The 25,140-nt window shown below is 46.7% G+C and overlaps 1 protein-coding gene across 1 annotated transcript in view; it reads left to right on the top strand.

The window, feature by feature from the left end:
- LOC120023934 (mitogen-activated protein kinase-binding protein 1-like) overlaps window positions 1-21,967 on the top strand; it is a 28,098-nt gene extending 6,131 nt beyond the window's left edge. Inside the window, exons 2-18 of the mRNA XM_038968037.1 lie at window positions 4,325-4,416; window positions 7,442-7,504; window positions 7,653-7,710; window positions 8,631-8,801; window positions 14,255-14,392; window positions 14,615-14,797; window positions 15,394-15,554; window positions 15,794-15,983; window positions 16,151-16,279; window positions 16,462-16,646; window positions 16,784-17,001; window positions 17,191-17,261; window positions 19,770-19,967; window positions 20,492-20,603; window positions 20,776-20,839; window positions 20,937-21,047; window positions 21,817-21,967. Coding sequence (XP_038823965.1) covers window positions 4,325-4,416; window positions 7,442-7,504; window positions 7,653-7,710; window positions 8,631-8,801; window positions 14,255-14,392; window positions 14,615-14,797; window positions 15,394-15,554; window positions 15,794-15,983; window positions 16,151-16,279; window positions 16,462-16,646; window positions 16,784-17,001; window positions 17,191-17,261; window positions 19,770-19,967; window positions 20,492-20,603; window positions 20,776-20,839; window positions 20,937-21,047; window positions 21,817-21,967 — 2,295 coding nt within the window. The remainder of the gene's footprint in view (window positions 1-4,324; window positions 4,417-7,441; window positions 7,505-7,652; window positions 7,711-8,630; window positions 8,802-14,254; window positions 14,393-14,614; window positions 14,798-15,393; window positions 15,555-15,793; window positions 15,984-16,150; window positions 16,280-16,461; window positions 16,647-16,783; window positions 17,002-17,190; window positions 17,262-19,769; window positions 19,968-20,491; window positions 20,604-20,775; window positions 20,840-20,936; window positions 21,048-21,816) is intronic.
- The last annotated feature ends 3,173 nt before the right edge of the window (window positions 21,968-25,140 follow it).

The raw sequence follows: 25,140 nt of genomic DNA, 5'->3' as shown, positions 1-25,140 counted from the left end.
CAAACCCTTGGATATCTGCACGAATCCTAGCATAAATGATGAATCAGTGAAATACAAATTGGCTTAATTATTTATTTACTAACTCACTAAATAATCACACAGAATTACATAAACACACACATTGGTTACTCACATGATACACTGAAAAGTCCCTAGTGGACTAAACCGATATGACGGCTTGGAAGACAAAGGAAAGGGGTGGGGACAGATAGAGCGGAAGAACAGAATGGACCCTCTACTGTACATACATACAGTTGTATACGTTCATCGTAAATATGGATATTTAGCACCCTAACAACCGCTCATTTGGATTTTAGAAATGCAATGTACATATTTAAGCTTGTATGTCATTGCTGTCTCTCCATTGAAAACACTTGATCAGTCAGAGTCTCTGGTTGTTTAAGTCTGGTCGACATGTCCTTTGTAGCTCTGTTGTAAGCTCTGTTGTAATGGATACGTCAAGCGTACTAATGGTCGTTGCATAGGGAAATGTTCTTGAGATGGAGCTTTCAGAGTACCATAGTTCTTAGAGTTGATCTGTTAGAATAGACGCTTCCGCTGTTGTCGGTATCCTCATCCTAGACTTAAACACATTTCCAGCTGCAGACTGGTAAAGTGGCGTCTAGGATTTGCTCCTTCTGTAGCAATCTATTGGTCTCTATTGTTGATTATTCAGGTCACAGCTAGAACCACTTCATACACCGGCAGCAACCCGGCATGTTTTGGTCTAAATGTAAATTTCATCAGAAGTTGGTTTTATACTGGAGTAAAGAAGGGGCGTTCCACTGACTGATCATAAGTTACTATGAAAAACTATTCTCATTTAGAAGACTAAATCACATTGTTGTCTTTCCAAAAGTATTCTTATACTTAATCATTTATTTTATACAACACTCGGATGCAAACCCCATAATTGAGAAGTGTTTACAAACAAAGACACAATAATGTGGATCTTCTGTCTCTCAAGAGGTCACCAAATAAAACAAATTCGACATGGTCATTCCTTCATTTCCCACCGACCATTCAAACTGTTCGGATTTACAGAGATACTGTTTCATCATTCAACCTTTTGAGGTTAAAGTTTGGCCAAGTCTCTCTCTGTGTCCCAAAGGCACACATTCCAATCCCAATACTACAGACCCAGAAGCAGAGTATTTATGACCGTCATAAAACTGTGGAGAGAGAGAGAGATAGGGGCTTGTCATGACACTAACAATTCCACAACAACTACCTAATACACACAAATCTAAGTAAAGGGATGGAATATGAGTATGTACATATACATATATGGATGAGGAATGACCGAGCGGCATAGGCAAGATACAATATATGGTATAAAATACAGTATATACATATTGGATGAGTAATGCAAGGTATGTAAACATCATTATTAAAGTGAAATTAATAGAGTGACTAGTGATCTATTTGTTTGTGGCCAATGATTTCAAGTCTGTATGTAGGCAACAGCCTCTCTGTGTTAGTGATGGCTGTTTAACAGTCTGATGGCCTTGAGATAGAAGCTATTTTTCAGTCTCTCGGTCCCACCTTTGATGCACCTGTACTGACCTCGCCTTCTGGCAGTGGCTCGGGTGGTTGTTGTCCTTGATGATCTTTTTGGCCTTCCTGTGACATCAGGTGCTGTAGGTGTCCTGGAGGGCAGGTAGTTTGCCCCAGGTGATGATTGTGCAGACCGCACCACCCTCTGGAGAGCACAGCGGTTGTGGACAGTGCAGTGGCCGTACCAGGCAATGATACAGCCCGACAGGATGCTCTCAATTGTGCATCTGTAAAAGTCTGTGCGTTTTAGGTGACAAGCCAAATTTCTTCAGCCTCCTGAGGTTGAAGAGGCGCTGTTGTGCCTTCACCACACTGTCTGTGTGGGTAGACCATTTCAGTTTGTCCGTGATGTGTACGCCGAGGAACTTGCAACTTTCCACCTTCTCCACTGCTGTCCCGTCGATGTGGATAGGGGGGTGAGTCGTGATGGAGAATGCAGGCAATCTGACAACGTGGTCAGACCAGGGTTGACGTTTACGCAGTATCAGCATCGACAAGTTGATAGCTCAGTTCGTACGGGCCCAACAAGCGCAACAGGACATTCAGGAAGGAACGCTGGAAGAACAGCATCTACAGAATGTCCGCCTGCTTGAGGAAGTCAAGAAGCTGCAAGGACGCAGACCGAATCGCATCCAAATCCGTTTTTAATCAAGCTAACGGAGGATGACGACATTGAGACCTACAGTTGAAGTCGGAAGTTTACATACCACTTCACACATTTCTTGTTAACAAACTATAGTTTTGGCAAGTCGGTTAGGACATCTACTTTGCGCATGACACAAGTAATTTTTCAACAATTGTTTACAGACAGATTATTTCACTTATAATTCACTGTATCACAATTCTTGTGGGTCAAAAGTTTACATACACTAAGTTGGCTGTGCCTTTAAACAGCTTGGAAAATTCCAGAAAATGGTGTCATGGCTTTAGAAGCTTCTGATAGTCTAATTGACATCATTTGAGTCAATTGGAGGTGTACCTGTGGATGTCTTTCAAGGCCTACCTTCAAACTCTGTGCCTCTTTGCTTGACATCATGGGAAAATCAAAAGTACCACGTTCATCTGTACAAACAATAGTACGCAAGTATAAACACCATGGGACCACGCAGCAGTCCTACCGCTCAGGCAGGAGACACGTTCTGTCTCCTGGAAATGAACGTACTTTGGTGCGAAAAGTGCAAATCAATCCCAGAACAACAGCAAAGGACCTTGTGAAGATGCTGCAGGAAACACGTACAAAAGTATCTATATCTACAGTAAAACGAGTCCTATATCGACATAACCTGAAAGGCCGCTCAGCAAGAAAGAAGCTACTGCTCCAAAACCGCCATAAAAAAGCCAGACTACAGCTTGCAACTACACATGGGGACAAAGATCATACTTTTTGGAGAAATGTCCTCTGGTCTGATGAAACAAAAATAGAACTGTTTGGCCATAATGACTATTGTTATGTTTGAAGGAAAATAGGGGACGCTTGCAAGCCGAAGAACACCCTCCCAACCGTGATCCACGGGGGTGGCAGCATCATGTTGTGGGGGTGTTTTGCTGCAGGAGGGACTGGTGCACTTCACAAAATAGATGATGGTGAGGGTGGAAAATGAGGGTAGAAAATTATGTGGATATATTGAATGGGTCTTCCAAATGGACAATGACCCAAAGCATACTTCCAAAGTTGTGGCAAAATGGCTTAATGACAACAAAGTCAAGGTATTGGAGTGGCCATCACAAAGCCCTGACCTCAATCCTACAGAAAATTTGTGGGCAGAACTGAAAAACTGTGTGCGAGCAAGGAGGCCTACAAACCTGACTCAGTTACACCAGCTCTGTCAGGAGGAATGGGCCAAAATACACCCAACTTATTGTGGGAAGCTTGTGGAATGCTACCCAAAACATTTGACCCAAGTTAAACAATTTAAAGTCAATGCTACCAAATATTAATTGAGTGTATGTATACTTCTGACCCACTGGGAATGTGATGAAATAAATAAAAGCTGAAATAAATAATTCTCTACTATTATTCTGACATTTGACATTCTTAAAATAAAGTGGTGATCCTAACTGATCTAAAACAATTTTTCCTGGATTAAATGTCAGGAATTGTGAAAAACTGAGTTTTTAAATGTATTTGGCTGAGGTGTATGTAAACTTCAGACTTCAACTGTAGAACAAGATGGAAGCCTGTAGGAAACATTATGCTGAAGTACTATTTCAGAACGTCCTCAATGTCAAACCAAGTTGGAGAACGTTTCTAGAACATTACCAAAATTGAAATTAAATGTAAACATGTTTGAACTTTTAGGAAACGTTCTGTTAAAGTAATGAAATACCAAGAAAATAATGTTTTTTTGCCATGATCCTTAAAATGTGCTGAGAATCTTCCAAAGCCAAGCAACTATACTGCACCATTCCCAAGAAAATTGTTTGAAGGTTCTATTCAAAATAACCATAGAATAACCACGCTCTAAGAAACATATGGTTCTCAGAACGTTATTTGCTAGCTGGGTGGTCCTTCAGGGCTAATCTTCCAGGGTTCATAAACAGACATGCAATACATAAGGGATCATCAACGAGGGGCTATGCGTTCTATGCATAATAATGAACAGCGTTGCATTATTTTCCAGAGAATGCATAGAGCCCCGAGTTGATTATCCCTTTTTATAAAATCCTCTCAGATCTCCACTAATGCATAGTGATTGCGGGCTAGGGACTAGGTCAGGATTTGGGATTGGCTTGTTAAAACTCTACAATTGTCTGTCTCCCTCTGTAGGTGACTTTGGAGAGGGTCCTGGGAATCACAGCCTCTGGCAACAGTGGTCTGGCCTGTGACCCCCACTCTGGTCTTGTTGCCTATCCTGCTGGGTGAGTCTAGGGGGAGAGAAAGAGAGAGACAGGTGTGAGTGTGTGCATGCCATACCTGGATTCAAATACTATTTCAAATGTCTCAATTACTTTCACATACATTCAAATTAAGTATTCAGATATATTGTATTTGAAAAGATGAGTAGTCATGTTTTTGAAAATACTCAAATAGATTCCCATTAATTTAACTCAGGTATTTTTACTGAAGAAAAATATAATGCAACATGTAAAGTTTTGGTCCCATGTTTCATGAGCTGAAATAAAAGATCCCAGAAATGTTCCATATGCACAAAAAGCTTATTTCTCTCAAATGTTGTGCACAAATTAGTTTACATCTCTGTTAGTGAGCATTTCTCTTTTGCCAAGATAATCCATCCATCTGACAGATGTGGCATATCAAGAAGCTGATTAAACAGCATGGTCATTACACAGGTGCACCTTGTGCTGGGGACAATAAAAGGACACTCTAAAATGTGCAGTTTTGTTACACAACACAATGCCACAGATGTCTTAAGTTTTGAGGGAGCGTGCAATTGGCATGCCGACTGCAGGACTGTCCACCAGAGCTGTTGCCAGAGAATTTAATGTTCATTTCTCTACCATAAACCGAATCCAATGTCGTTTTAGAGAATTTGGCAGTATGTCCAACTGGCTTTACAATTGCAGACCACATGTAACCATGCCAGCCCAGGACCTCCACATCTGGCTTCTTCACGTGCTGCATCATCTGAGACCAGACACCCAGACAGCTGATGAACCTGTGGAGTATTTCTGTCTGTAATAAATCCCTTTTGTGTGGAAAAACTAATTCTGACTGGCTGGGCCTGGCTCCCCAGTGGGTGGGCCTATGCCCATCCATGGCTGCTCCCCTGCCCATTCATGTGAAATCCATAGATTAGGGCCTAATTTATTTATTTTGATTGACTGATTTCCTCATATGAACTGTAACTCAGTAAAATTGTTGAAATTGTTGCATGTTGCGTTTCCTATTTTTGTTCAGTATAGTATTTAAAATAAGTATTTACATTTAAAAGTACAATTTGGTAGACTATCACTATTTATTATTATTATTTATTTTTTACAAATAACCATTGAAATACTCAAGTATTTACTCAAAAACACATACATTTGAACTCAGGTCTGGTGCATGCGTGCGTGACTACTTGTAAATAAAAGAGATTCGGAGAGAGATTGTTTTGTCATTGTCACACTACAATGAAACCCGAAAGCTTATTAAGCACTGTTTGTGGTATCTGTGTGTTTTTTTTTCTACTATGATCTGACTGTGCTCAACAATTAATGTTAAAGCCCCCATGCATTCTTTTTAATGTGTTTTTTTTAATCATCAATGTATGTCTTAAATCATTGTGTGTGTTTATTTCATGAAAATAACTCCAAATATGTATTTTTATCATTTATTTCCCTGAGCCTCCTTTTGCCATTGAAATGCTCAGTCTGATTGTGTGGGCGTGTCAATACAAATTAAATATATTTACATACACAACCCTGATTGGAGGATAGGATCATCTAGACTCTATGCAAATAAAAGATGATTGGTCAGAATAATCAGATCAGATTGTGATGTCATGCTGTGGGCCAAAAACAGGCTGAAATTCCAGTAAAAAAAAAAAAAAAAAGCTCTTGCACCTAAAGGGCATTATCATAATTTTCACAACTTCAGAGTGTTATTTCAACCTCATAGTGTCAAAATATAATTACAAAATCATTCAAATCACTTTTTTGGACTACACTGCCCTTTTTAAAGCTCATCAAGATTGCTCTGTAATACTCTACTCTCATTCCCTACGTGGTGCTTTAACTGTGCTGTACACAGAGTCGCTGTTCCATCATGCAGACTATGTAAGGTCCTTGTTCAACATTAGCAGTGCTGAATACGTCCAAGCTAAGATGGGATGGGGCTCGAGGGATGAACGAATGGAGTATTTAGTCCAGATCAGCATTTCTCAGAGTTGCTGCGGACTCTGTCTGCCTGTAAGCAGAAACAGTAAACAGAAGGAGAAATGCAGTAAGTAGGTCATGCTTCCTAAAAGCCTCTGTCATAACCGTATTAATTAGGCCAATGTCTGGAACAACAAGAGAATTAGGTCCTTGGACTAGCTCTGCGCCAAGGACTGTGTGTGTGTGTGCCATTGTTCATACCTTTGCCAATCCTCCTCCGCTCCTCTATTTTAAACTCCTGGCACACTTAATAGGCCAGGGACGTGGTTCACACATAGCTGTTTCACATAGCTGCCAGCATGTCCTGTCTTAATTAGCGGCCAGGGTGTCCTGTCATAATTTACACCCCCACATTCTCTGTGACCAGGAAGTGATGATAGCAGGAAGTGATAGGCACACATTATGACAGGGACTCCGGTATCTGATTTGAATGGCAGTCCGGTTAGAAGCTCATAGAGGTTCACATGATTATCAGGACAGGCTTAGAGATTCTGTTTAGGATCAGTGGAAGCTTTAACAGTGGTAACACTGCTTTACATATTATATATTCAGGATTAAGAGAAGCGTTGTTGCAGAACACGGAACAAACAGCCCTTCGAAAGCCTGTTAGGTAACCAACACCCCTGTTGGGTCGCTATTGTCACATACAGTGCCTTCAGAAAGTGTTCATACCCCTTGACTTATTCCACATTTTGTTGTGTTACAGCCTGAATAAAACATTTATGAAATAGATTTTTTCCCCCAAATCTATCCTCTCACAATACCCCATAATGGCAAAGTGAAAACATGTTTTTAGAAATGGTTGCAAATTTCTTGGAAAATGAAATACAGAAATATGTTATTTACATAAGTATTCACAGTTAATGCCATATTCCTCACTGCCTTTTTGGAAATGCAAATTGCCCTTATATCACGTAATTATTATTCTGCAGCCACATATTACTCAGCGGCCGATAAAGTGCATAAGACGATGGTCGACTTTAATGAGAGGATACAGTGTAATTACACTGTAGTTACAGTAGTGATTCCTGATGTGTAACCCTGGTGTTTTTCTCCTGCTCTGTAGCTGTGTGGTGGTCCTGCTGAACCCCAAGAAGAACAGACAGCACCACATCCTGAATACATCCAGGTGAGACATTACTCACTCACACTACCAACCCCTAATCACCATCCTACTCATTACCTATTCATCCGCTAATCATCCTCTACTCATCCCCTAAACACCCACTGATACATGTATGACTGTAACCACAGAATACTCTTCTCTCTTTTAACAGGAAAACTATCACAGCTCTGTCCTTCTCTCCCGATGGCAAATACTTGGTCACAGGAGAGGTGAGTTCTTTCTCTCTCTCTCTCTCTCTCTGATTTTAATCCTCAAAAGATGGTTAGTGGGTTTGATTGAATATCTCCCTGTGTTGTAGTGCGGTTGTACCGTAGGTGTGGTAATGTTCTAGCTCCAGATTAGCTCATGTGGCTCGACGTTAGCCTAATCCCAGCTAGCCAATCAGAGCCGAAATAAATCCCTCTCGCTGTAAATAGGTGATCCCTTCAGAGTTGCCATAGCAGCAGGGGTCAAAGTACCAAGTACCGTGTTCATAAGTCTGCTGTTGGTTACACACGCACATACACACACACACACACACACACACACACACACACACACACACACACACACACCCCTCTCTGGGTAGAAGTTACCCTTAGGTAGAGATCTAGGATCAGTTTACCCTTCCCAATGCTAACCTTAACCATTAGGGTGGGGGAATACGTTATTATTGGTTATTGAGGAAGGTATCTCATTTGAATCCTTCCTACATTTCCTTTTCTTTTGGGTCATGGTTAAAGACTAGAATATCACTGATCTACTCTGTCATTATATTGATTTGAGTCCCTTACTATGGAAGCAATGATGGATCTGTTACAGAAGCAGAACAATCAGTAGGATAAAAACTAGGGTGAGAGGACGATCTGATAACACACACACACACACGCACACACAGAGGAGCTGATCCACAGACAGTGTTTTTCATAGAGTCCCTGTATCCTCAGTCGACCTTGTCCTGAACTCTGACCTGGGCACAGTCACATTCAAGTAACAACCTTTTGACCCTTTTGATAGTGTGTGAAATGGTTCAGACTGAGTGGATTGTGGCGGACACAGCATGTGTAATCTCACTGTGACTTTATCTCTCTCTCCCCTTCTCTCCATCTATCTCCCCTTCTCTCGTTCTCGCACTCCATCCCCCTCCCAGTCGGGTCACCTGCCTGCGGTGCGTGTTTGGGAGGTGTGTGAGTTTCGGCAGGTGGCAGAGCTGCAGGAACATAAGTATGGCGTATCCTGTGTGGCCTTCTCTCCCAACAGTAAATACATCGTCAGCGTGGGTTACCAGCACGACATGATGGTCCACGTATGGGCATGGAAGGTACGCCAGCAGCCTCTGGCCAATAGGCATCTTACTTAAGTTGCCCAATGTCACCTTTCTGTCAACAAATGAAATTCTCATCTGCCCCGTGTGACCTTTCTATGAGCCAATATTGTCTGCCCTTCTGCTATAGCCACTGCCCCAGAGACAGCAACATCACTATTGTCTGCCCTTCTGCTATAGCCACTGCCCCAGAGACAGCAACATCACTATTATCTACCCTTCTGCTATAGCCACTGCCCCAGAGACAGCAACATCACTATTATCTGCCCTTCTGCTATAGCCACTGCCCCAGAGACAGCAACATCACTATTATCTGCCCTCCTGCTATAGCCACTGCCCCAGAGACAGCAACATCACTATTATCTGCCCTTCTGCTATAGCCACTGCCCCAGAGACAGCAACATCACTATTGTCTGCCCTTCTGCTATAGCCACTGCCCCAGAGACAGCAACATCACTATTATCTGCCCTTCTGCTATAGCCACTGCCCCAGAGACAGCAACATCACTATTATCTGCCCTCCTGCTATAGCCACTGCCCCAGAGACAGCAACATCACTATTATCTACCCTTCTGCTACAGCCACTGCCCCAGAGACAGCAACATCACTATTATCTACCCTTCTGCTACAGCCACTGCCCCAGAGACAGCAACATCACTATTATCTACCCTTCTGCTATAGCCACTGCCCCAGAGACAGCAACATCACTATTATCTGCCCTTCTGCTATAGCCACTGCCCCAGAGACAGCAACATCACTATTATCTGCCCTCCTGCTATAGCCACTGCCCCAGAGACAGCAACATCACTATTATCTACCCTTCTGCTACAGCCACTGCCCCAGAGACAGCAACATCACTATTATCTACCCTTCTGCTACAGCCACTGCCCCAGAGACAGCAACATCACTATTATCTACCCTTCTGCTATAGCCACTGCCCCAGAGACAGCAACATCACTATTATCTGCCCTTCTGCTATAGCCACTGCCCCAGAGACAGTAACATCACTATTATCTACCCTTCTGCTACAGCCACTGCCCCAGAGACAGCAACATCACTATTATCTACCCTTCTGCTATAGCCACTGCCCCAGAGACAGCAACATCACTATTATCTGCCCTTCTGCTATAGCCACTGCCCCAGAGACAGCAACATCACTATTATCTACCCTTCTGCTATAGCCACTGCCCCAGAGACAGCAACATCACTATTATCTGCCCTTCTGCTACAGCCACTGCCCCAGAGACAGCAACATCACTATTATCTGCCCTTCTGCTATAGCCACTGCCCCAGAGACAGCAACATCACTATTATCTGCCCTTCTGCTATAGCCACTGCCCCAGAGACAGCAACATCACTATTATCTACCCTTCTGCTATAGCCACTGCCCCAGAGACAGCAACATCACTATTATCTGCCCTTCTGCTGTAGCCACTGCCCCAGAGACAGCAACATCACTATTATCTACCCTTCTGCTATAGCCACTGCCCCAGAGACAGCAACATCACTATTATCTGCCCTTCTGCTGTAGCCACTGCCCCAGAGACAGCAACATCACTATTATCTACCCTTCTGCTATAGCCACTGCCCCAGAGACAGCAACATCACTATTATCTACCCTTCTGCTATAGCCACTGCCCCAGAGACAGCAACATCACTATTATCTGCCCTTCTGCTACAGCCACTGCCCCAGAGACAGCAACATCACTATTATCTGCCCTTCTGCTACAGCCACTGCCCCAGAGACAGCAACATCACTATTATCTGCCCTTCTGCTATAGCCACTGCCCCAGAGACAGCAACATCACTATTATCTGCCCTTCTGCTACAGCCACTGCCCCAGAGACAGCAACATCACTATTATCTGCCCTTCTGCTACAGCCACTGCCCCAGAGACAGCAACATCACTATTATCTGCCCTTCTGCTATAGCCACTGCCCCAGAGACAGCAACATCACTATTATCTGCCCTTCTGCTACAGCCACTGCCCCAGAGACAGCAACATCACTATTATCTACCCTTCTGCTATAGCCACTGCCCCAGAGACAGCAACATCACTATTATCTGCCCTTCTGCTATAGCCACTGCCCCAGAGACAGCAACATCACTATTATCTGCCCTTCTGCTACAGCCACTGCCCCAGAGACAGCAACATCACTATTATCTACCCTTCTGCTATAGCCACTGCCCCAGAGACAGCAACATCACTATTATCTACCCTTCTGCTATAGCCACTGCCCCAGAGACAGCAACATCACTATTATCTGCCCTTCTGCTGTAGCCACTGCCCCAGAGACAGCAACATCACTATTATCTACCCTTCTGCTATAGCCACTGCCCCAGAGACAGCAACATCACTATTATCTGCCCTTCTGCTGTAGCCACTGCCCCAGAGACAGCAACATCACTATTATCTACCCTTCTGCTATAGCCACTGCCCCAGAGACAGCAACATCACTATTATCTACCCTTCTGCTATAGCCACTGTCCCAGAGACAGCAACATCACTATTATCTACCCTTCTGCTATAGCCACTGCCCCAGAGACAGCAACATCACTATTATCTACCCTTCTGCTATAGCCACTGCCCCAGAGACAGCAACATCACTATTATCTGCCCTTCTGCTACAGCCACTGCCCCAGAGACAGCAACATCACTATTATCTGCCCTTCTGCTACAGCCACTGCCCCAGAGACAGCAACATCACTATTATCTGCCCTTCTGCTATAGCCACTGCCCCAGAGACAGCAACATCACTATTATCTGCCCTTCTGCTACAGCCACTGCCCCAGAGACAGCAACATCACTATTATCTGCCCTTCTGCTACAGCCACTGCCCCAGAGACAGCAACATCACTATTATCTGCCCTTCTGCTATAGCCACTGCCCCAGAGACAGCAACATCACTATTATCTGCCCTTCTGCTACAGCCACTGCCCCAGAGACAGCAACATCACTATTATCTACCCTTCTGCTATAGCCACTGCCCCAGAGACAGCAACATCACTATTATCTGCCCTTCTGCTATAGCCACTGCCCCAGAGACAGCAACATCACTATTATCTGCCCTTCTGCTACAGCCACTGCCCCAGAGACAGCAACATCACTATTATCTACCCTTCTGCTATAGCCACTGCCCCAGAGACAGCAACATCACTATTATCTGCCCTTCTGCTATAGCCACTGCCCCAGAGACAGCAACATCACTATTATCTGCCCTTCTGCTGTAGCCACTGTCCCAGAGACAGCAACATCACTATTATCTGCCCTCCTGCTATAGCCACTGCCCCAGAGACAGCAACATCACTATTATCTACCCTTCTGCTACAGCCACTGCCCCAGAGACAGCAACATCACTATTATCTGCCCTTCTGCTACAGCCACTGCCCCAGAGACAGCAACATCACTATTATCTGCCCTCCTGCTATAGCCACTGCCCCAGAGACAGCAACATCACTATGATCTGCCCTTCTGCTATAGCCACTGCCCCAGAGACAGCAACATCACTATTATCTGCCCTTCTGCTATAGCCACTACCCCAGAGACAGCAACATCACTATTATCTGCCCTTCTGCTACAACCACTGCCCCAGAGACAGCAACATCACTATTATCTGCCCTCCTGCTATAGCCACTGCCCCAGAGACAGCAACATCACTATTATCTGCCCTTCTGCTATAGCCACTGCCCCAGAGACAGCAACATCACTATTACCTGCCCTTCTGCTATAGCCACTGCCCCAGAGACAGCAACATCACTATTATCTGCCCTTCTGCTATAGCCACTGCCCCAGAGACAGCAACATCACTATTATCTGCCCTTCTGCTATAGCCACTGCCCCAGAGACAGCAACATCACTATTATCTGCCCTTCTGCTACAGCCACTGCCCCAGAGACAGCAACATCACTATTATCTGCCCTTCTGCTACAGCCACTGCCCCAGAGACAGCAACATCACTATTATCTGCCCTTCTGCTATAGCCACTGCCCCAGAGACAGCAACATCACTATTATCTGCCCTTCTGCTACAGCCACTGCCCCAGAGACAGCAACATCACTATTATCTGCCCTTCTGCTACAGCCACTGCCCCAGAGACAGCAACATCACTATTATCTGCCCTTCTGCTATAGCCACTGCCCCAGAGACAGCAACATCACTATTATCTGCCCTTCTGCTACAGCCACTGCCCCAGAGACAGCAACATCACTATTATCTACCCTTCTGCTATAGCCACTGCCCCAGAGACAGCAACATCACTATTATCTGCCCTTCTGCTATAGCCACTGCCCCAGAGACAGCAACATCACTATTATCTGCCCTTCTGCTACAGCCACTGCCCCAGAGACAGCAACATCACTATTATCTACCCTTCTGCTATAGCCACTGCCCCAGAGACAGCAACATCACTATTATCTGCCCTCCTGCTATAGCCACTGCCCCAGAGACAGCAACATCACTATGATCTGCCCTTCTGCTATAGCCACTGCCCCAGAGACAGCAACATCACTATTATCTGCCCTTCTGCTATAGCCACTGCCCCAGAGACAGCAACATCACTATTATCTGCCCTTCTGCTACAACCACTGCCCCAGAGACAGCAACATCACTATTATCTGCCCTCCTGCTATAGCCACTGCCCCAGAGACAGCAACATCACTATTATCTGCCCTTCTGCTATAGCCACTGCCCCAGAGACAGCAACATCACTATTACCTGCCCTTCTGCTATAGCCACTGCCCCAGAGACAGCAACATCACTATTATCTGCCCTTCTGCTATAGCCACTGCCCCAGAGACAGCAACATCACTATTATCTGCCCTTCTGCTATAGCCACTGCCCCAGAGACAGCAACATCACTATTATCTGCCCTTCTGCTACAGCCACTGCCCCAGAGACAGCAACATCACTATTATCTGCCCTTCTGCTATAGCCACTGCCCCAGAGACAGCAACATCACTATTATCTACCCTTCTGCTATAGCCACTGCCCCAGAGACAGCAACATCACTATTATCTGCCCTTCTGCTGTAGCCACTGCCCCAGAGACAGCAACATCACTATTATCTGCCCTTCTGCTATAGCCACTGCCCCAGAGACAGCAACATCACTATTATCTACCCTTCTGCTATAGCCACTGCCCCAGAGACAGCAACATCACTATTATCTGCCCTTCTGCTATAGCCACTGCCCCAGAGACAGCAACATCACTATTATCTGCCCTTCTGCTACAGCCACTGCCCCAGAGACAGCAACATCACTATTATCTGCCCTTCTGCTACAACCACTGCCCCAGAGACAGCAACATCACTATTATCTGCCCTTCTGCTGTAGCCACTGCCCCAGAGACAGCAACATCACTATTATCTGCCCTTCTGCTTGTGTAACTGCCACAGGGTCTATACTCCTATAGTTACTGCCCTCATACATTTTGTGTTTTTGTTGTGGTTGCAGAAGAACACAATAATTGCTGCTAACAAGGTGTCCAGTAAGGTGACAGCAGTGTCCTTCTCTGAGGATAGCTCCTACTTTGTGACAGCAGGGAACAGACACGTCAAGTTCTGGTACCTGGACCACTCCAAATCTATCAAGGTACTTTCATCTCTGTTTCTTGGGTTTCTGTGCAGGCTAATGCTACTGATTGTGAGTGGAATAACAGAATGGCTAACTCTTGTTACTCATTGCATTTTACATAACTAACTCACTGCATTTCTCTCTACAGCCCAGTGCTCCAGTCCCTCTGCTGGGGGGCTCTCGGCTCCTGAAACTAAGTCTAATACTAATAACACTAGTGTTTCTGTTGTGTCTGTGCAGGCCAGTACACCTGTACCTCTGCTGGGGCGCTCTGGGCTCCTGGGGGAGCTGAGGAACAACTTTTTTTGTGATGTGGCGTGTGGGCGGGGCTCTAAGGCCGAAAGCACCTTCTGTATCACCTCCTCCGGCCTGCTCTGTGAGTTCAACCCCAAGAGGATGCTGGACAAGTGGGTGGACTTACGGGTGAGTCACTGACAGATGGATGGGCCTATGGGTGAGTCACTGACAAATGGGTGGGCCTATGGGCGAGTGACTGACAGATGGATGGGCCTATGGGTGAGTCACTGACATAGGAGTGTGAAGGTGCCTTTGGACTGTTAACAGATGGCCCCGTGTTAGGAAATGGCCGGCGTGTGTCTGTGGAGGGAAAGGAGTTCGTGTCTGTCTTTGGTATGGACTCTGTCCAACTGAAGGCTCTGTTGCGGTCTGTGTGTCCCCTGTGTCCTGCCAGCAGTAAGGGGATCACAGAGAGATTAGGGTTGGGGACAGGGAAGGGATGCGTTTGAGATACTTTCAATGGGAACACCTTTGTCCATCCAAGTCCATCCAGGAGTGAGGCCAGGAAATTGAGTGTAGATATGTAACCTAGATCATTACTGACTGGATCCTTGGGTCCTTGACACTCGATTTTCTCTGTTGCATGACTTCCTGTCCTCTGTAGACCGTGCGTAGCAATGTCAATCTCTGTGTCTGAGAAGCACCTCCAAGTCACTCTTTAATGTTATCGATTGATTCATTGGACGACTGATTGGTTGATTGATCTCTTCCTGTCCCCGTAGACCAGTGTGGCCGGGTCTCTGTGTGTGTCAGAGGAGCTGATCTTCTGTGGCTTTGCTGATGGGATGGTGCGAGCCTTCAGCCCTGCTGACCTGGGGTTCATCTGTACCCTGCCAAGACCACACCACCTTGGCACTGACGTGTCCAGCATCACACAGGCCAGGTGTGACACACACCCACACCTCTGGGTAGAAGTTACCCTGGTATAGATCTAGGATCAGCTTACCCTTCCCAATGATAACCTTAACTATTAAGGTGGGGGAATACGAAACTAACCTTAGATCAGTTTCTAGGGGCATCTTCACAACCCTGTTTTACAACCAATATTAGGAGCTGAAGCAGGTTACTCCTGGTACACCATGCATTAACATAAGTCACACATTACTTATTTTCTCCCATCAGCCACCTGTTCTCCAACAAGATGTCCGCCCGCTACCCTGACTCTGTGGCAGTGACCTATGACCCGGCCAGTCATTGGTTGAGCTGTGTGTATAACGACCACAGCCTGTATGTGTGGGATGTCAGGGACCTCCACAGGGTAGGCAAGGTGCATTCTGCCCTCTACCACGCCGCCTGTGTCTGGGACCTACAGGTAAAATGTCAAGATATCAGAGTAATATTTGAGGGCTGTAGAGATGATTAAGTGTCTCTGTAGTTGAGGCTATATGGAAGTACTTCAGTACGATGCAGAGTGAGTGTTCCTTTACAATAGCATCGCATCCTTCTCCATGTGTTCTTCCTCCCCTCTCTGTTCTCCAGATGGTCCCGGAGGTCCCAGAGTCTGGCCTGTCTTCTGGAGAGTTCCTCAGCTGTTCAGCAGACAACACTGTCAGACTGTGGAGTACAGAGAGGCAGGGACACACACATACGCAGAATGTTCTCAGTAAGGTATGTGTCCAATACTTAACAGTGTACTCTAGTAGATACCGACCCGCCTCTGCATGTAAAAAGCTGCATTGTGTTGAGATAAACTGTTAACCCTCTTGCTGTATTGGCTCCTGGGATTCATCTTTCTCCCTCACCCCCGTTGGACTCCAGCCATCCTTTTCATCCACCTCTCTACCCCTCAGGACTTGTTGAAGGTGATCTATATGGATGAAAACACCGCCGCCCTGGTGGAAACAGAGGGAAGTGTGTCTGCTAGCACAGAGAAGACAGACGGTCAGACAGCAGAGACCAGGACAGGCATTAGGACCATCTGTGTCAGCCCCGATGGGAAACACCTGGCGTCTGGAGACCGCAACGGGATGCTGAGGTACGGAACGGGAAGAGAATGCAATGGGGATGGGATAGGAATGAAGGCTGGTTATGTCTGTGCAGGGTGTGTGTTTGATGTGTGTTTGATGTGTGTGTGTGTGTATGTGTGCGTATGCACGTGCGTGTCTTCTGCAGGGTTCATGACCTCAGCAGTATGACAGAGATTCAGAAGGTGGAGGCCCATGACTCAGAGATCCTGTGTCTGGAATACTCTAAACCAGAGACGGGTCTGAAGCTGTTAGCCACCGCTAGCCGCGACCGCCTGATCCACGTCCTGGATGCTGAGAAAGACTACGGCCTAGTCCAGACCCTGGACGAACACTCTTCGTCCATCACCGCTGTCCGATTCGCTGGTGAGCGACCTTTAACCTCCCGGCATCGGCGAGAGAGACGTTATCAGGACGTCAACATATGTAGAACAGACACAGTCTATGTAGTAGGGTTTGATAGTAGGAGACGGGTACTGTATGTATGATCTTTGTCATGGTCAAAGCTCTGGGGTTGTTTTCATGGCTAGGGTTACTTTGCCTCTCCTCCCTCAGCCAATGACAACAAGGTGAGGATGATCAGCTGTGGAGCAGATAAGAGCATCTACTTCCGTACGGCTCACAGGGTAAGGAACACTCAGTCAGGAAACACAGGGTAAGGAACACGTTCGGGTGTCACGTTGCAATTACAGAAGTCCAAAATTTGAGTTGTTGTAAATGCAACGTTTTGTCACTAACTGGGTTCTCAGTATCTCAGCATTTCCATAAGAGACAACAGTCATCATCATCATCCACTCTTCATACGTTCCTCCTTCCCTTTCAATTGTCCGTGTTAGGATAATGGATAGAGGGCTGGGACCACTGTTAAGTTCTGGAACATGAGTCCATCGCAGGGACAGGGTTCCATTTCCAGACCCAAAAATGTCTTGTTAACTTCCTGCTAGCATCTTTCCCAGTGTAAATAGACATTATTCGAGTGGCAGTTTAGGAAACAAACACTGACATAGATCTCTCTCGCTCTCTCTCGCTCTCAATCTGATCTTCTCTGGCAGTGCTCTCTGTTCCATCTATTATCATGCTCTTTGTTTTTACCAAGTGGCTGCCTGTCGGTATTTAACTTAGAGAAATTGCACACGGCCTCATCTGGTTTTATAAACATCCGTTACCGTCTATAAGGGAACGTAGCTCTGCTTGTACATGCACTGCAGACACTGAGCATAGAGAGTAGAATACCTTAAGATGACGTTAACATTATTGTTCAAGAGTAAGCTAGATAACTCCAACAGAGGTTGTTGTTGTTGTCCCCCCCCCAGACAGATGGAGGTACAGAGGTTTTGTTGTTCTCTCCCCCCCCCCCAGACAGACTGAGGTACAGAGGTTTTGTTGTTCTCTCCCCCCCCCAGACAGACAGAGGTACAGAGGTTTTGTTGTTCTCTCCCCCCCCAGACAGACAGAGGTACAGAGGTTTTGTTGTTCTCCCCCCCCCCCAGACAGACGGAGGTACAGAGGTTTTGTTGTTCTCCCCCCCCAGACAGACGGAGGTACAGAGGTTTTGTTTTTCTCCCCCCCCCCCCCCCCAGACAGACGGAGGTACAGAGGTTGTTGTTTCCCCCCCCCCCCAGACAGACGGAGGCACAGAGGTTGTTGTGCCCCCCCCCCCCCAGACAGATGGAGGTACAGAGGTTTTGTTGTTCTCCCCCCCCCCCCAGACAGACGGAGGTACAGAGGTTGTTGTGCCCCCCCCCTCAGACAGATGGAGGTACAGAGGTTTTGTTGTTCTCCCCCCCCCCCCCCCCCCCCAGACAGACGGAGGTACAGAGGTTGTTGTTCTCCCCCCCCCCCCCAGACAGACGGAGGTACAGAGGTTGTTGTGCCCCCCCCCAGACAGATGGAGGTACAGAGGTTTTGTTGTTCTCTCCCCCCCCAGACAGACGGAGGTACAGAAGTTTTGTTGTTCTCCCCCCCCCCCCAGACAGACGGAGGTACAAAGGTTGTTGTTCTCCCCCCCCCCCCCAGACAGACGGAGGTACAGAGGTTGTTGTGCCCCCCCCCCTCAGACAGATGGAGGTACAGAGGTTTTGTTGTTCTCTCCCCCCCCCCAGACAGACGGAGGTACAGAGGTTGTTGTTCTCCCCCCCCCCAGACAGACGGAGGTACAGAGGTTGTTGTGCCCCCCCCCTCAGACAGATGGAGGTACAGAGGTTTTGTTGTTCTCCCCCCCCCCCCCAGACAGACGGAGGTACAGAGGTTGTTGTGCCCCCCCCCAGACAGATGGAGGTACAGAGGTTTTGTTGTTCTCTCCCCCCCCAGACAGACGGAGGTACAGAGGTTTTGTTGTTCCCCCCCCCAGACAGATGGAGGTACAGAGGTTTTGTTGTTCTCCCCCCCCCCCCCAGACAGACAGAGGTACAGAGGTTTTGTTGTTCTCCCCCCCCCCAGACAGACGGAGGTACAGAGGTTTTGTTGTTCTCCCCCCCCCCCCCCCCCCAGACAGACGGAGGTACAGAGGTTGTTGTTCTCCCCCCCCCCCCCAGACAGACGGAGGTACAGAGGTTGTTGTGCCCCCCCCCTCAGACAGATGGAGGTACAGAGGTTTTGTTGTTCTCCCCCCCCCCCCCCCCCCCAGACAGACGGAGGTACAGAGGTTGTTGTTCTCCCCCCCCCCCCCAGACAGATGGAGGTACAGAGGTTGTTGTGCCCCCCCCCAGACAGACGGAGGTACAGAGGTTTTGTTGTTCTCCCCCCCCCCCCAGACAGACAGAGGTACAGAGGTTTTGTTGTTCTCCCCCCCCCCCAGACAGACAGAGGTACAGAGGTTGTTGTTGTTCTCCCCCCCCCAGACAGACAGAGGTACAGAGGTTTTGTTGTTCTCCCCCCCCCCCCCCCCCCCTCAGACAGACGGAGGTACAGGGGTTTTGTTGCCCCCCCCCCCCCCCCCCCCCCCCAGACAGACAGAGGTACAGAGGTTTTGTTGTTCTCTCTCCCCCCCCCCCCACCTCAGACAGACGGAGGTACAGAGGTTTTGTTGTTCCCCCCCAGACAGACAGAGGTACAGAGGTTTTGTTGTTCTCCCCCCCCCCCCCCCCCTCAGACAGACGGAGGCACAGAGGTTTTGTTGTTCTCTCCCCCCTCAGACAGACGGGGGTACAGAGTTCAGGCGTTCCCACCACGTGGTGAGGAAGACCACTCTGTACGACATGGATGTAGAGCCCAGCTGTAAGTACGCTGCCGTGGGCTGCCAGGACCGATGCATCAGGATCTTCAACATCAGCAATGGGAAACAGAAGACATTCTACAAGGGTTCACAGACTGAGGACGGCAGCCTGCTTAAGGTTTAGTATCATTCAACTCTAAAACTCTGTCAAAAACAGATAAAAAATGTCAGCTCCCTGTTGCCGCTCCCCAAAGAAGGTATTTTTGAAGCTTGCGATAGTTACGTTTCAACTAGAGATGTGTCGATATCATTTTGGTTTGACTAAATAACATTGCAACTGTGTGGACTTCACGTCCACGGATTTGTGACGTTCAGACAACATGCTTGCCCATTGGGCCAGGTCACAGGTGTGAATGTTCTGGGGGCTTAACCTACCCACCCAGTTTGAGTACAATGGAAAGTCTGTTGATGGCTCATCAGCAGGCAGATAACTATGCTAAATTGAGACCCGGGTGAGATGATTTTGTGCCTGCAGGAACAGTCACGTATGCTCTTTTACATAGTAATTTACAGCAAGGATAAACCGATATCACGATATGCCTGGCTCCGTAATGATATCAAACGATATCGATATCATTTGAATTGTCGATATTGGTGCCCCCCACTAGTTTCAACCTTTATGTTCTGTTTTTCCCCATGCAGGTGCAGACTGATCCGTCTGGTCAGTACGTTGCCACCAGCTGCTCCGATAAGAACATCAGCATCTTTGACTTCCGCTCTGGAGTGTGTGTGGCCACCATGTTTGGACACTCTGGTAACAGACCATGACACACACACACACACACACACACACACACACACACACACACACACACACACACACACACACACACACACACACACACACACACACACACACACACACACACACAGAGAGTATCAAAACAACCTACCAGCCAGCTGATTGATTCTTCTCCTGTTCTCAGAGATAGTGACTGGGATAAAGTTCACCAACGACTGTAAACATCTGATCTCTGTGTCTGGGGACAGGTATGACCCCTGCCCTAGTGTGTGTGTGTGTGTGTGTGTGTGTGTGTGTGCGAGTCTGTATGTCTGTGTCTGTCTGATGGCCTGTTGTCTATTCCAGCTGTATCTTCGTGTGGCGTCTGGCTCCAGAGCTGACCATGAGTATGAGAGAACGTCTTTCCCAACTCAGACGAACCCCCCTCACACCCCCCTGCAACACCTCCACACTCAGGTAAAGGATTGGATGGGTGTAAGCAGTAGGGTAACAGTTTCCACAAGAAACCAAGGAGTATGGGCTAGAGGACTGGACAGACATTTCACAGTCTCCTAGGGCTGGGTGGTATACCATATCTGACTATATACCGGTATTGATGCACGGACCGGTTTGGGTTTTACCTTCTAAGACGGTATTTCAATGTTTTGTTTGTTAAATGTGATACGCTACCACGGCACGTGTAGCGTCCGTTTTGATAGTTTAGCCCGCTACTTGAGTCTCTCTCTCCCTCCATTCCGCTTTCCTCACAGACTGAGCCCCGCTCCCTGTCACTCAAGGAGCCACCGCAGCTAATTCATCTTCACTCTCCTCTCGTCAGGTTACATATATTTTTGTACTTGATGCCACTCTTCCTCACCACACTGCTTCCCTCTACACTCAGCTCCTTTCCTTCTTCCTCGCTGTCCATTTCCACATCTCCGCGCTCTTTCCGCTTCTTCATCCGGTGTGGTAGCAGACTGTTCACACTGTTATTGTATCTTGAATTTGACGCCATGTCAGCGCCGCATGAAAATGTTAGCTACATGAAACTGCTAAGAGCAAACATTTAATGTTGCGGTAACGAGTGCGCTGGGAGTCGGGAAGCAAGTACAGGGAGTGAGTGTTATGAGGCGCTGGAGCGCTTGACGATGGTGACAGGTGTGCGGGATAATCAGCAGCCTGGTGACCTAGAGGCCAGAGAGGGAGTATACGTGACAGTACCCCTCCCCCCGATGCGTGGCTCCAGCCGCAGGACGCCGACAAAGGGGACGAACCCGGGGACCAGGAGAGGACCGGTCACCCCTGCTGAGGTGCGGGAACCTGTCACGCCGGCTGAGGCGCGGGAACCTGTCACGCCGGCTGGGGCGCTGGAAACTGACAGTCCGGCTGAGGCATGAGAGCCTGACGGGCACGTGGAAGCAGGGAGCCTGGCGATCCGGCAGAGGCATGAAAGCCCAACGAGCCGGCTGAGGCAGGGGAGTCTGGCGATCCGGCTGAGGCATGAAAGCCCCGACGAGCCGGCTAAGGCAGGGGAGCCTAGCGATCCGGCTGAGGCATGAGAGACTGACTAGCCGGCGGAGGCAGGGGAGCCTGGCCTGTAGTGGCTCCCGGACCCGACGTCATTTACAGTGGCACAAAAAACAAAAAACACTCCCTGAAGCGTTCCTTAGGTGAGGTGTTATTCTGTAATGAGTGCGCTGAGAGTTGGGAAGCAAGTACAGGGAGTGAGTGTTATGAGGCGCTGGGGCGCTTGACGATGGTGACAGGTGTGCGGGATAATCAGCAGCCTGATGACCTAGAGGCCGGAGAGGGAGTATACTTGACAGTTGCTAAAGATTAGGAAACACTGACCAACCCTTTGGTTCCTACCCTGTCACAATAACTCCTCCCTGGCTTTTTTATTTGTTGTCATGTCAAACAAAACTGTACTCAAAGTGCCCACTATTATATTCTATCTATAGAATTAGAATAGTCATTCTATTCCCATGATTCCAACAGTTCACCCAAGTGTTTTGATCTAAATCGCAAGTCAAATCGTAATTGCAATATTTGGTCAAAAAATAAGGCCTATATTTTTTGTCCATATCATGCAGCCCTACGTGGAAGTGTGGAAATGATCTCAAATGAGTGCAGGAAATGCATAAATTGATGAAAATGCTAAAAAACAAATTGGGGTTGAAGTTTGCCTGATCAGTAATCAAACAATCAGAATGGAGAATGCCCCATTAACATTTCTTGAAATATCTTAGAACGTATGTGTTGCCACACTAGGGTCACGCACTACTCATTAAGCACATTTTTTACTTTTGTTATTCAAAAACATCATATACCGTCATACCATCCCAAAATATTTAAATATCATATTATATTTTGGCCGTATCGCCCAGTCCTACTGTCTCATTGTTGTTGTGTGGTATAGGCGTGAGGTGTACAGTGCCCCGGCTCTTGGTCTGATGTCATCAGAGAGTGACCGTGAGGTGGAGGAGCCAGAGGAGAGGGACGATCCCTGTGACCTGGAACAGCTCACAGTAAACAGTAACACCTCATCAGGGAGTAGCCATGACGACGACGCAGGTACAGAACAGAGTCGTCATATCTGGATGTAACATTTGGGCAACTTCTACCTATAGTGTCTCTACATTAAATACTGCATTCTTGTCTATTATAGGTGCCTCGGATGAAGGACAGGACTGGGAATCTAAGGTTTGTTGAACTGTTGTAGTTACACACACACGCGCGCACACACACACACACACACACACACACACACACACACACACACACACACACACACACACACACACACACACACACACACACACACACACACACACACACACACACACACACACACACACACACACACACACACAGAGGTTGCTCCATTCTGCCCTCTGCTGGTCATGCTGCTCTCTTTCTTACTCTCCCCTACATATTTATTTGGACAGTGACACTAATTTCCTTATTTTGGCTCTGTACTCCAGCATTTGAGATCAAATGTTTTACAATTCATATTATGAGGCAACAGTACAGAATGCCATATTTTATTTGAGCACACTTTCATACATATCTGTTTTATAGTTTAGAAAAAAACACATAAAAACACATTATGTACCTACCCAGCTAGCACATAACGTTCTGAGAACCATATGTTTCTTAGAGCTTGGTGAGAGTGTGGTTGTACTATGGTTATTTTTCATACAACCTTCCCACAACTTTCTGGGAATGGTGCAGGATAGTTCCTTGGCTTCGGAACATTCTCAGCACATTTAAGGAACTTGACAAAAAGCATAATTTTCTTGGTATGTCATTACTTTAACAGAACATTTCCTAAACGTTCAAACATAGTTGCATTTAATTTCAGTTTTAGTAATGGTTTAGGAACGTTCTCCAACTGGTTTGCTGAAGGTTTCCTCGTGGTTTTATTTGAAGTAATGTTCTCAAATTGTTCCAGGAACATTAAGAAAACTTTCCATAAAAACCACAAGAAAACGTTAACTTTCGGTGAACGTTCTAACAATGTTATTTAATTAATTGATAATGCCCGAGAAGCAAACCGTGCCGATTTATCCTCAACCCACCTGCTTCGAGGGCATTATCACTTTTATACAACGGGTTATCAACATATTCAAATAGTGATTGACATTTTAATTAATAACGTTATTTGTATTAATATATTCATACCATTTCATCCTTCCACAAGATATAGTCCCGACACAAGTCTAGTGTTGCTACCCAAGCCGGCTGGTCGTTCGTTCTATTGGTTCGGTGGCCAGAGATGCGACCATGTCGTTCAGTCTTTGTTCTGTATCTATGGACGCGACCCAGTCGTTCGTTCCATTGCTAGCTAGCCAACTACGGCTAATTTACAATCCCGCCAAACAGTGCAGCCAGAATAACAACAGTAGTTGTATTTGCATTTGTTTATGCTGTCTTCTAGTGACATTTATTTGGATACATCCATAACAATAAGCTAATGGACATCTGTTCAGAGGAGCAAGCCAATAACACAGCTAACACAATCACTTCAAACGGAATCTGGAAAGACTGCAAACTACAGTAGCTGCACTTCGTTTAGTTTGACCTTTAACCTATATATCCATAAAAAGTATGCAAGCTGATTCATGAGTTCGACTGGCTGAGAAACGCTCCCTGCCTGTCTCTCGTCCCGACTCGTTCATTACTATGGGACAGTTCTTGAATATTGAAACAATGTTGCAAATGTTGGAGAGACAGACAGCAAGGTTTATACAAATCTCCTCTGTTGAAAACTAAATGTTGGTCGAGAAGAAATGTGAGATAATGTCTAGATGCTTTTTATACTGGAGATCAAGTTTATAAATTGCCTGGCTGGGCTGATGAGACAGTGCAGTCAGATGGAACAGAGTAAATAGGCATTTTAACGTCATAGATTTAGCCGGTGGTAACTTGTGGAATAGACACCGGCTGGAATGCAGTTTTAACCAGCATTCAGGATTAGACCCACCAGTTGTGTAAAAACATATGCATTCCGTTCTCAGCGTCAACAAAACTCTCCCTATCCTCTATCTAAAGTATGTGCAGGTGTTTT

The sequence above is a fragment of the Salvelinus namaycush genome, chromosome 29 (assembly GCF_016432855.1).
Source record: "Salvelinus namaycush isolate Seneca chromosome 29, SaNama_1.0, whole genome shotgun sequence".
NCBI classification, from domain to species: Eukaryota; Metazoa; Chordata; class Actinopteri; order Salmoniformes; family Salmonidae; genus Salvelinus; species Salvelinus namaycush.
Note: the sequence above shows the minus strand (reverse complement) of the source record. Positions and strands in the feature narration are given on the sequence as shown.